The sequence below is a fragment of the Hirundo rustica genome, chromosome 6 (assembly GCF_015227805.2).
Source record: "Hirundo rustica isolate bHirRus1 chromosome 6, bHirRus1.pri.v3, whole genome shotgun sequence".
In the NCBI taxonomy this organism is placed as follows: domain Eukaryota; kingdom Metazoa; phylum Chordata; class Aves; order Passeriformes; family Hirundinidae; genus Hirundo; species Hirundo rustica.
In genome coordinates, this window is record NC_053455.1 from 53417513 (window position 1) to 53430262 (window position 12750).

Genomic DNA, 12750 nt, shown 5'->3' on the forward strand with positions numbered 1-12750 from the left:
TTTTGGGTTCCAGAACTTTCAGGACATGTTGATAGTGTTGGAGAGAAACAGGGTTCATCCGTGTAGGTTTTCTTCAGCCACATTTATAATGTGTCTCTTGTTTTCTTTTTCTTCTCAAGAAAAGGATTGATTAATTTTTCCAGCCATTATAAGACTTTTAAAGAGTGCCAGTATAATAACAATACTGCTGTGGTATTTTTATTCTCTGTAGGAATATAAAAGGAAGGTAGTGGTTATCCAGTTTGATTCTACCTTTTATATAAAAAAAAAAGAAGGTCAAATATAGGTCTAATACATGAAACTGAATATCCTTTATATGTGGGGTGGTCTTACAAATAACTAGAAAAATTTCTGCTGTTACTGAAATAAGTTGTTACACCTTATTAAGTATCTCTTGGTTATATTTTTTCAGAATTTAATAGACTAATTATCCTACATTAAAGTTTTGTTTATAGAATGCAGCTACCAATCAGAGCGTCTTGGTTTTGAAAGACAGATGTCTGCCAGGTAAAGCTAGAGCCTCCCTTGGAATGGAGAATGTAAACCCCCTTCCCTCCAAATTATTATAATTTTGCAATTAGGGGCTTTCAAGCAGAGATATGGGAATAGGAGTAACAGTTCTTTACTAGGAATATTAAAAAAAAAGGAAAATACAAATGTAGTAGTACAAAAAACAAGCAAGGAAGCAAACAAAGATCCTGGAAAAAACCCTGACAGAGTCAGGGATACGACCTGGCACCCTGGTGGTCAGGGTGTTGGAAGCAGTCCAAATAAGTCCTCCTGGAGTAACAGATGTGGTTCTGTGGAGTAGAGATGGTCCTGTAGGAAGTCCAGTGGTGACGAGATGGGTTCCAGTTCTGTTTATTATTAATGCTGTAGTTATTGTTGTTTGTTTGCCTTGTTATACTTAACTAGTAAAGAACTGTTATTCCTTTCCTCTGCCTGAAAAGCCCCTTTAATTTTCTAAATTATAATAACTTGGAGGGAGGGGATTGGAATTCCCCATTGCTAGAGAGGCCCTGCCCCTCCCTAGCAGATACCTGTCTTTGAAAGGGAGACACCTGTATTTTACGAAATGAGGCTTACCAGTATTTTTACTTTATGTTTCTAATGGCCAAAACCTGAAGGCCTCTGAGAGGTTGCTTCATTTGGAGTCTTTCTAGATTGGCATAATATTGGGCATGCATTAAATTGTGCATACTAATTTAAAAACCAGAAAAGCGTATCATATTCTAGTTCCATCTTTCCTGCCTGGCCTATCAGACAGCTATGAGACATAATACATCTCTCTGTTCTGGCTTTGAGCTGTGTAGAGATTTGCCTCTGTAACAGGAATCCCCTTGGAAAGAAGACTTTCCTGGGCAGAAGTGCTAAAATAAAAAAGGCAGGATCTAATTAAACCATAAATATTAATAACCTTTTTCGCCAACCTGAGAAATTTTTACACTCATGCAATAATGATGCAGAAGCAGCATAGTATTAAGGAATCTGTTTGAAATGACACAGAGTAAGTTTGAAATGACACAGAATAAGAGAGAACAAAAGGGAATAATTTTCTTTTGAACTGAGGCATTACCTCATAAAAGAATGATATTCTATTTTTTTTTTATATATGTCACTTAAATTTGGGTTAAAACTAAATGCCAGTATGTGTTATTTGCATTATCATAAATTTCTTTGGGTAACAGTATTTCATTTTGCGACACATACTGACTCCAGTATAAATGAAAGAATCATTTCTCTTCGGCAACAGTAATAACTATGCAGTGGGGTCCATAGTTATTGGCAGCCTATCCCTGTTTAAGAAGTCGATCATTAAAGCCATTCAGGGCAATTATAAAGAATATGTCTTTATGTATTATTCTGTATTACCCATTGCTGTATCTAACTACTGTAGAATTTTGTCTAATAAACATGTCCATTTGGGAAGAACTATAAAGGAGACTCCCTGGAAACCTTAAAAGTAGCACAACAGACATACTTGGCATTGCTCTGCTCTGAACAAGGCTTTGTCAAGGGTGCCAACCGAGTGCCCACTGTGTTCTCTGCTGGCAGACAGCATCCTCTTTTTTAAGAAGCAGAGTTCTTTCTATGGCACCATCTGGGGCAACGGAAGCTTACATGTCTACCTTCACCTGGCACTAAATACTTAATTTGTCTGTCCAAGAGCACTTGTGCTGTTCTGCAGAACTGGAAAGAATTCTCCTCAGTCTAATGGAGTTCTGCATTTCTTGATAAGAGAAACACACAAACCAAAGTGCCACAAGCCGCTGGAGGCCAGAGGTGGTCATCAGGGTGCCACAACCTTCCGCGATGAGCCACCTTAAAAAGGCACTCTTTGTCTCAGGGGCACAAGCACTCCTGAGTGATTGTCAGCTCCCTTGTGAAGGTTGCCAGGGCAACCTAGCATAAGAGCTGTAAGTGATTTCAGTGGCCAGAGCAGCTGGACTAGCTCAGCCAAGCAGCTTCTTTTAGGCGGTGCAGGAAAGATGACAGGAGTCCAGGAGATCCTCCACAATCTTCCTTTATTCTTGGGAACCAGCAACTGAAAGGCATCTGAAGGACCTTGAGGTCCTCAGGTGCCCTGATTATATAGAGAACTAAGGTGGGGGGGTGGGGTGGGGAGGGGGTATGTTGTCACATGGACCAGTGGGAGAAGGGATTGGGAGAACAGCCAGTCGTGTGAGGGATCCAAATTGAGACAATGGGGGAACAGAAAAACCATGAAGTAAGGGCTTAACCAATGGGAGTTGAGGGATTTACATGCAGGCAAGTGTTTATGGGTTTTTACTGCACTTTGCTTGCCCTAACCAAAAGTGTATCTCTTGGAGAGACTCCTGAGAAGGAGCTCAGTGGTTTTACATTTTGCTCTCCCTCCAAGGGAGAGCGCACCTCCCCATGGGGGCTCCACGGGTTCCCACACCAAAGCATGTTCTGTGAGCTTGATGGAAGTTTTTAAAGGAAAGGCACTTTTAAACCTTAGCTATTATAGTTAAATATGGGGGGTATCCTGCTAATTAAAGGGCTTTCTTTGTAGACTCTGATGTTGAGGACCACATTTAGTGCAGGCAGCTTGGTGTGCAGCCGCAGGACAGCTGCAGATTGAGCTCAGGCTGTCAGGAGCCCGAGACAAAATGCAGTGAACTGGTGACCCTTGGCATAGCAAAGGGCCTGGGGACCTGTGGCTCTGGGCAGGTGGCACTCAGGGGATCCTCAGAAACAAGGAAGAAGCCGATGGCCCTGGCCCCAGACTTTTGAGCACTTAGACCATGAGGGTATAAAACCTCAGGGTTTCCTTTTCTCCTCCTTGGAGGCACCTAGCTCGATCTGTTATTTGTTGCAACACAGTTAAATTATTTTAAGGGTCCCGACCTCTGAGGCTGTGCTATGGGAAACTTGATGCTGAGCTGGTAGGGAAACTGTGTTCTGACTGTGTGAGTGTGGGAAGTGCAGGCAGTCATGAGGGGCACCCATCAACTCACTGTAGCCCGCTGGAAATGGGCCTTAGTCCAAGTTGAGGTGGTGCAGGTATGACTGCTGCAGTGGCTCTTGGGTGGTCAGACAGGAAACTAACACTTCTTAAGTTTACATAAGAAAGAGACTTGCTGGGTCTGATGGTCTTCGAGTGGCACAGATTTTGATGGGGAAAGTTCCTTGGAAGTTCCTGGCTCTCCAAGAAAGAGAAATGTTTAGATTACTTAATTATTTCTGGCACAGCTGTGAAGTAAATTATATCACTAAGAAAGTAATATTTATAAAAACATGCTGTAAAGTAAATTGTTCTGTCAAGCAGAGAAATAGTATAGTGAAAGAGACTAACTACACTAGTGGACTTTGATTTTACTCAGTGTTGAATTAATTTTTACCAGGATTGTGTGTGTCAGTGCTCTATATTGAATCAGAAGTGTACAATAATGATTTTTTCTTCCATGTAAACTTAGGAAAGCAACTTAATTTCTGTGTCTCTCAGAAACAACTCTTAAGAGTAAAATTATTGTCAAATCTGCTTTTTTCTAACTGACCCTGGGATGTTTGGGGTCTTTTTTGCCCCATATGTTTGTTGGTCTACTACGTGTTTTTCACGAAGGTTACCCAATAGGTGAAAGGATTAAGAGCATTAATTTATTTCCATAATGGTGAAGGGGAAATTTTTATAGCTTTGAAAGTAGAATTTAAATATTTTACAGAATAGAATACTATTACCATCTGTATTTGAATTCATTAGGTTGTTTTTTAATAACGTCAAACCTTATAGCATGACATTTTAGTTTAGTTGACTTACTTGATAAGTGGTTTCATAATTAGCCATCTTTCTTTGTCATGGCCTAATATGCTAGAGCTTATTATATTTTTTTTTTTGGCTATTTCAGGTATGAATACAAGCAAGAGCGAGACAGTGAAAGAGCACCCATTAAAACCTTCTAGAAGATCTATGCCATGCCTCGCCCAGAGCCAAACACATCCTCAGAGCCTGAGCAAACATTCATCATTTCTGCAGCCAAATCATGTGCAGCCACAGTTTCAGCCCCAGCCTTCAAGTGCAGGGACATCGGCAGCTGAAGTGGATGTAGTGTCAGAACGAGGTAGGAGGTTCTTCTCTAGCTGGAGTTCATTACAGCACTGATAAACTGATTTATGTAGATATCTATGGTTTGTTGAAGAAATGATTTTGCACAAAACACCTACACATACCACATTAACAGGTTATTGAGTGAATCTTTATAGTGTTTGAAGTGAGTTTTAAACTGATTTTTATTTTTCTCAATGACATTATTTCCTTCTCACTGGTAATAAGACAAGAAAATCTTGTTTATTTATGCTAGAGAAAAGTATGAACTTTTCTATTGTCTGTCCTGGACAAGAAAGAAAAAAAAGAATAAATACTAGGTTTTTGGCAAAAAGTGTATATGTAAACATGTGGGAGGAGATGCATTCATTCATGAACAGTAGACTCAGAGAAGAGTGGTATGGAAAGAATGAAAACAGAAAATCCTTCCAAATTTTAGCTTGTGTGGAATAATTCATTTTAGGATTTCTAATTTAACAGATACAGATGCCTTATCAGAGAAACTAGTCTAGTTGGAATCCCAATCACTGTGTGTCGCTTGTTGCCAACTATTACCATCCTTTATTACCAGATATGCGTGAACTTTTGTAGAATAAATTAACTCATCTGGTAGTAGATTTTGATAAGTCTTTCCTTAATGTTGATAGACACTAGTTATTATTGTTCTAGTGCCTTATTTTATTGAGTTAAACTTCTCTCAGGAATAGACTGAAAGTCTTCATTAAATTTATCTTGCTCTTTTCTCTATTGATGGAAAGTGCTCTTCAAAATTTTAGTCCAAATTTTTTATTTGAATTACCAACAGCTTTTAAAAGTGTTTTTTACAGTAAAGATTTTTTAACTTACAAAATACATTTGAATGCTAATACAGATGCTGCATTTATTCCAGCTAAAGTGATGGAGACTTTGGAAAACAACTTGCTTAAGCTGTCTAATACAGAATTTGGTGATCCATTTTTAGGTAAGTTGTTGTCTGAAATGAAATAATGACAAATTAATGATTCTTTGATTACTCTCACAGTATTCAAATGTGGAAAGGCCATACTTACCCTGACCTTCCATTTTTTTTTGAATGAGGAGACTAAGTGTGACTAAAGAAATGTGTGCTTTCATAGATTTCCTGGTACTGTCTCATCTTTTAGTCTAAAAGTAGGGACTAAATACAGAGCATTTACAGACTAAATACAGTTAGGCATTCAGTGTATTCTTTTCCAATAACAGTCCATAAAACAATCATTTTGAACAATGTACTTAAAATTCCTTTGAAGTTATTATTCACTTGTTTTTCCTGTATAGTCATGTCATTCACTATTATCCTGGCTCTATTCTATTGTTCTATTGGTTTTGGTTTTAGATATTTTGTATATTTGCTTTAGACATTTACATATAAAAAACATTACATTTTGGAAAGCAAAAAAAAAGAAGTAATGTGGAAAATAGATGTATTTGTACTGCTTTACTATCATTTTGATATTGTAATTAAGTGAGAGTAAGTAGAAAAGAAGTTATTGTTAGAATAATCCCATCCTTGTAACTGCAAATTGAACCTGTAAATACACACATGGGTAGTAATTTACAAGTTCCAAGATGAAGTAATTTTGAAATCCCCTGGCAATCTATTTTACCCACACAGACACAAAGATACTGCTGCACCTCGCACAACTACTATGAAAGATATTTTTGCTCACAGTTGATGAAGCATCAAACTACAAATCATGTCTTCATGCTGAATAAAAGATAACTGCTTTCAGAAAGCTAGATCTGCCCACCTCTCACATGATTTAGTATTGACTTTTTTTGATGTCTAAAATGTATGATGGATAAGAGGCTTCTAGAGGTTTCCTGAATAGGTAATTACTGGGAATAGGGAAATTTATACTTCTTCAAAACCAGATATTCCAAAATCGTGGCACAGACCAAAAATTTGGCATGAAGATTATATAAGAAAATCATGTTTTAGTAAGGTTCCAGTTAAAGCTGCTGCACTTTTCTAGTGTGATTGGTTGGCAAGCATGGATACTAGAAGATTTTACTGTTATAATTTCCTTTTTTTTTTTTTTTCTTAATATCCTACTTTATTTTTTCACTGAATTGTTTGCACATACACATGGTGATATTGTTATGTATTTATATATGTCAGCAGTAATTCTTTCTCATAGTAAATGATGCTGTTTTTCATTCACATTACTTAGTTTTAACCTGAAAAGATACATGGAGGGCTTAGCAACTGCGGAAAAGATAGATTGATTCTTTTCAGTTCAAAATCACATTAAACTTCGGTGTTGATGTTTCTTCTCTTCTGACTACAGCTATGCTTGTGGAAGAAAAAAATTAAATAGTTGCCCTTTACTGACTTGATTAATGAATTTGCCCATGTTGAGTCTATCCCAAATTAGATAAGTGAAATCTGTGAAGTTATTCTGTATTTATAGAAATGTAACTGATTAGGTTATTCAGTTACAAGCAAGAAAGAAAACAGTATTTAAAAATAAATCCCAGAAGCCAGTAGTAAGAATTTCCTTATTTTATATCAGCATTATCTGTTAGATTTGTGAAGAGAAATAAGGGACAGTTAAAAAGTGCATGTAACAAAATGGCCTGTGTGCCTTCAAAATACAGTTTGTTGGTGCTTTAGTACTGTGTTTTAGTATTTGTGTGGGTAAGAATTTGTCTCAAAGTCTAAAATTTTCAATTTTATCCTGAATCTAGATGCGGGTGGGGAGGGGAAGTAAAAAATAAACCAGAAAAATGAATATTACAGCTTCAACTTTGATCAACAGATAGGTTAAAACAGTGCTTTTGTCGATAGTCCAGCAGTTTCATGGAGTTTGAAAAGTAGGCTGATTAATGGGCATCATCATCTTAGTGTCTTAGTGAACATTTTCAAACTGCTCTCCTGAGAACATGAAAGAAAGCTGAATTAAGTGAATATGGTGAATTTTTAATTAGGCAGTGTTGTAGAAATGTAGGCCAAATGACTTTCTCCTCTTCCTGAATTGTTTGTAGACAGTATTATCTTGTGTGAAGGAGATTAACAGACATCAAATAAAGGACTTTGGTGGAAAGCTTCTCTTTTATTTTATTTGGTTATAAATGAGGCCATAAATCTGTTGGACAAGCTTAGTCAATGATGTTAATGCATTTATGAAGTAAAAAGATAATACATATTACACCTTTGTTAATCACACAGATAAATGCGATCAAGGACATTATGGATTTGTGTTATTTTTCCTCTGTCACTTTTAGATGTTAAGTCGTGTTTGTAGCTTGAGGAATCAATAAATTCAACCAAAGTGATAGGCATTGAGCTTCTGTAACATATAACGTGAACTTTGAGGTTTCAACCTACTGGAATGCCCCTCTTCATGACTCACTCACTCTCCTCCCACCTCTGGTGGGAGACACAGTAGATGGCGATTACTGGGTTGAAATAAGAACAAAAGCAATACTCTGTAGCAAGTAAAACATCACTAACTAATTTATTCTTTTTACAATTCTGTTTTCCCCCCCTAATTTAGATTAGCTATGAGGATTCATGTATAATAACTCATTTTTCTTAGAAGAACATGAAATCCTTTCTAGCTAATTAACAAATTTTCTGTGACAGATACCTTGTATTCTGAAGGTATCCTGAATCCAATTGCTACAGTTTATATATAAAAAAACTCTGTATTTATGTGCCATGCTGTAATACAGTGAAGTGGCAAATGACGAACTGAACCAAAACTAAAAATCCAACAAAGAATCATAATAACTGCATGATAAAAACTTTTTTTAGTGCTCAATTAAAGAAGTGTTTGTAAGTAAATTTTGTATGTTATGATAAATTGAAATGGAAATATATATGTATGACCTGTGCAATGCATACAATGTTTACATACAAAAAGGGACTGAAAGTTCACAGATTATATGATTCAAGAAAACCAGGTTCAGTTTCTGCTTCAACAGAAATGTGATGTTTCCATTATGCCTTCTAGAATAATTTTTTCGCAAGTTTGTGGTCAGTGCCTGTATAGATAAGGGCTGTGACGTCTTCTGATTGTGTAGTGAGGTGGCTGAAAAGCTGCATTAGAACTGTTTGTCCTATACCCAGAGTTGTCCAGCTCCCGTATTAGAGCTGATTCACGCCTGGAGAGCTGGCAGTATGGAGGAAGAAGCTATGTAATCTGTTCAGTGCTCACTGGAACCTAATAAGGATTAGTCTTTTATTAGTATTGCAGTCCAAAATTTTGATGTGCTTTAGGCATTTAATCTGCCTCTACCAGTTCTATACGCCATCTTAATTCCTCTAAAAGGGAATAATACATGACTGGCTCCCTTTTTAACAAATGAGAAATATTCTGTTTAATGGTTACCACTGTCTGAAAGTTCATAAGAAATTGTACATTAAGAAAAATCTGTGTTTGTCTGTTATGACAGTTTTTCATATCTATATATACATACACAGGTAGATGAAAACCTTTCTATGTTATCTGTATAATATAGTATTCCAGGTGCACAGCAAAATAAAACCTAAATCCATCACAATGTCATTTATCTAGGTGTCTAGTGATGTTCTTCTCCAAGTTACTTGTTTTTTTCTAGGATTTAAATTAGGACAAAAAGGTAGTATTTAACTGACCAATAATCTCTTTCTTAGTAAAGCTTTGCAAAGCCTATCCTTAAATGTGTCATGACTCAAAGGATTGAGTAAAGAGTCATCCTATCAAAGTTTGTGAAACAGAAACTATTTAGGAATATTTATATTAATTTTCCTTTCCATAACTATGCCACATTTCAGTTGAAAAACTGCTACCACACACTACTGTGTATATATAAAATATATCACATTTTATTGCAAAATATATCACATTTTATTGCATTTTACAGAGAAATCAGGACAAGTGCTTTTTATCCCCTGTCATAAAATTGAAATGCACTCTTGGCCCTTCAGAAAAGTATGATAGTAAGAAAAATAGCCAAGCAGATAAGGAAGATAGCCAAGCAATTAAGAAGACCCAAAAAGAAAGATTCAATATGTGAATTTAGCTATCTATTTCTAAACTAAATACTTCTGCATTTTTGTGTAAAGGATTTCCAGAAATGAAATTGTCTTCAATGTTTTAACTTGTAAGTGACTTTATAGGGTAAAACTTACTGTCATGCATTTAGTGTTGCCAAATTATATGTCAGGAAGTGTTGATAGGTTTTTGTGATGTATGAAGACTGAAGTTATTCATCCTGTATATATATAACAAGATAGCAAAACAAAGCAACTGTGTAGTGGTTTTGGTTCACCAATTTTTTGTTTCCTGGCCAACGCACTAAATAATGTGGTGGATTGAGTGCCCACTAGAATTATTTGCTCTTTTTCTGCTGCAAGATAGGATTGGGAGAAGAGCAAAGCAGGCTTAAACTTTAATGTGTATAAAGAAAGGTTTATTAACAAAACGACAAGAAAAAGAAAAAAAATTAATAAGAATCAGAATAATACTCTTAGAACACTTCTCCTCCTCCCAGAACCTTTTTTTTTTCTTTCCTACTGACAACGTACAGAGACAAAACCTGGGACTTAGGTCAGTTGACCACTTCTAAAATAGTCTTTCATCAGTTCTTTTAGGGAGAGTAGTCTTTTTTGCTATGTCATGGAGACTTCTCTACAGGAAAACAGTTTTCTTGTGTCTTCAGTTCTCACAAATAGCAGCCACCCAGGAATGTGTATTCATGAAGTCCCTCCCATTTCATGCAGCCTTCCCACAGCTGCATTCATATGGGCCATGTCAAACTCATGGGGTATTATTTCAAGGATGAGCTGCTCCAAAGCAAAGATCATCAGAGATGATCTATATTTGAGATCATCTTCATCTCTGGCAACAGAGATCTTCTTCTCCCCTTGGGGGCAAGGTCTTTATCTCATCTTTCTCTCTCTCTGTTTAAGCTTTTTATGAGATCACAGCTACTTCAGTATTTGCTTAATTCAGCACAAATGTCTTTGCTCATGTCTACAATTTTGAACACTTCATCTCCCCACATACTGTTTCTACGAATTAAAGGGATATTCTATTATATCACAGTCCATCACCATGGCCTTACAAAAGAATTTCAGCCTAAGACTAAGGCATCTTCTCATCCTCTTCCCATCTTCTTCCCATAACTCCTCCTTCACTGACCTTAATGTCTTCATCTTTTTTCTCTATATGTCCTCACTCTGTCCTTTTCTCTTACTCAGAGAGGAATTAATGTTTTGCAAGTTTCATCTGTGCAATGAAAGACTTAGTATCTCGCCTGGGGCCTGCGCAGGTCGCAGTGGTCGAAGCAATCACAGTGATAGATTCAGGCTGCGCTGGGGCTGTGCTGGCATCTCAGGGGCTCTGGCTGTATTCAATTCTAGCTGCTGGGCCACTCTCTGCATGGCTGTGGAGCCGCCCCTGGTCTCAGCTGCCTGGCAGCTGCTGGCCCAGCCCCAGCCCTAGCCCACTGGGCTTACTGAGAAGAGGCCCTGGCCCCTCTGCAGGGCCTGTTACCTGTACTCAGGCCGGAAGGAAAAAAGGGCTTTCTCGGAGTTTGTTCGATTTTTAATGTGTGTTCACAGAGGTGTGTTCAGCTTTCTACTGGTTTAACAAGGCGTCAGTATTCAAAACTAGCCACTCATTGGTTTTTTCAGGCATGGAGGAAGCTGTTAGCAGTTTCTCTTAGAAAATCACTTCTGTGACTGGCTTCTTCCCTCCTCACTAAATGTTAATCAATGCTAAACCTGCACAGATTGCTAGGATGAAGAGATCTGTTGTCTGCTTAGTTAATAATTGAATATTTTTCAAATCACTTTATACTTGACTGTCGATCTCAAGTGACATTAACATTATTTAGTTACATGTTCTGTTGTTTTAACAGTTATATGGGTATATCTGCTTTAACGTCATACTTTAATTAAAGTGAAGTCTTTGACATACTGAATTGAATACTGAAATTCCCACTGACTTTATTGCGATAAGATTAGGATTCTACGTGTAGAATTAGAAGCTTACAACCCTTTTCTCTGATTTAATATCCTTCTCCTTATTTGCAATTCAGCCTTTTTCTTTCTGTCTTATTTTTATACTATTGGTAAAAGCTAAACCATTTCATAGAGAATTTTTTCTGACTCAGAGTCATAATAGCATACTAATTTCTCCTTCTGTAACAGGTCACTTGGGAAGTAAAAACTATACATAATTTTAGTAATTTTTTTCATAAAAGTTTTTATGTGACAGCAGTTCCAAAAGCTCTCAACCACCACATATGTTTTCATTGACATAAGTGAATAAGGCAAATACATCAGCAAGTTGCTGTTAATTTGCTATACTGATTTAAATATGCACTGCAGTTGCTTTGTATTGTAGTACTGCAAACACATAGTCTTTTAAATGTAAGGTTTTGTAAAAAGATTGATGTTTAAATCTTTCTCCTGCTAGTAGATACTCTGAAAACTCACACAAAAAGGTTTTGTAAAGGGTCATACATGTACTGTTTGCATTACTGAGACTATTTTACCTGAACAACTGTATTGGGTTTGTGTTGTAAGTGTTAGGTAGCTGGGTGAGGCTAGAGGGGTGGCTTCTATGAGAAGCTTCTAGAAGCTTCCCCTGTGTCTGGTAGAGCCAATGGCAGCTGGCTCCAACCTACTGCTTGGCAAGGCTGAACTCATCAGTGACAGTGGAAGCACCTCTGGAATAACAGATTTAAGAAGGGAGAAGAAAATACACAGGGGCAACTTCAGCTGGAACAGAGATTCTCTTGCAGTCTGTGGTGAAGATCATGCTGAGGCAGACTGTGCCCCTGCAGCCCATGGAGGTCCATGGTGGAGCAGAGATGTACCACCAGTTCATGGAAGACTCCATGCTGGAGCAGGTTACAGCCCCAATGGGCTGTAACCCTGTGGGAAGTCCATGCTAGAGTAGGCTCATGATAAGACCTGGGGAGAGAGGAGCCCATACTGGAGTAGGTTTGTTGGCAGGACTTGTGATCCCATGGTAGGGCAGTCTTTCCTTGAGGGACTATACCCTGTGTAAGGAACCTACACTGAAGCAGTTCATCAAGAGCTGCAGCCTGTGAGAAGGACTCATGTTGGAGCAGTTTATGGAGGACTCTTCTCAGTGGAAGAACCTCAAGCTGAAGCAGAAGACTGTGAGGCGTTCCCCCTTGAGGAGGAAAGATAAGCACAGTGT

General features: G+C 37.6%; 1 protein-coding gene across 1 annotated transcript in view; it reads left to right on the top strand.

Annotated features, from left to right (window-relative positions):
* Positions 1-12750, top strand: part of ANO3 (anoctamin 3) — a 124561-nt gene that overhangs the window by 19558 nt on the left and 92253 nt on the right. Inside the window, 2 exon segments of the mRNA XM_058421013.1 lie at positions 4371-4583; positions 5457-5528. Coding sequence (XP_058276996.1) covers positions 4371-4583; positions 5457-5528 — 285 coding nt within the window.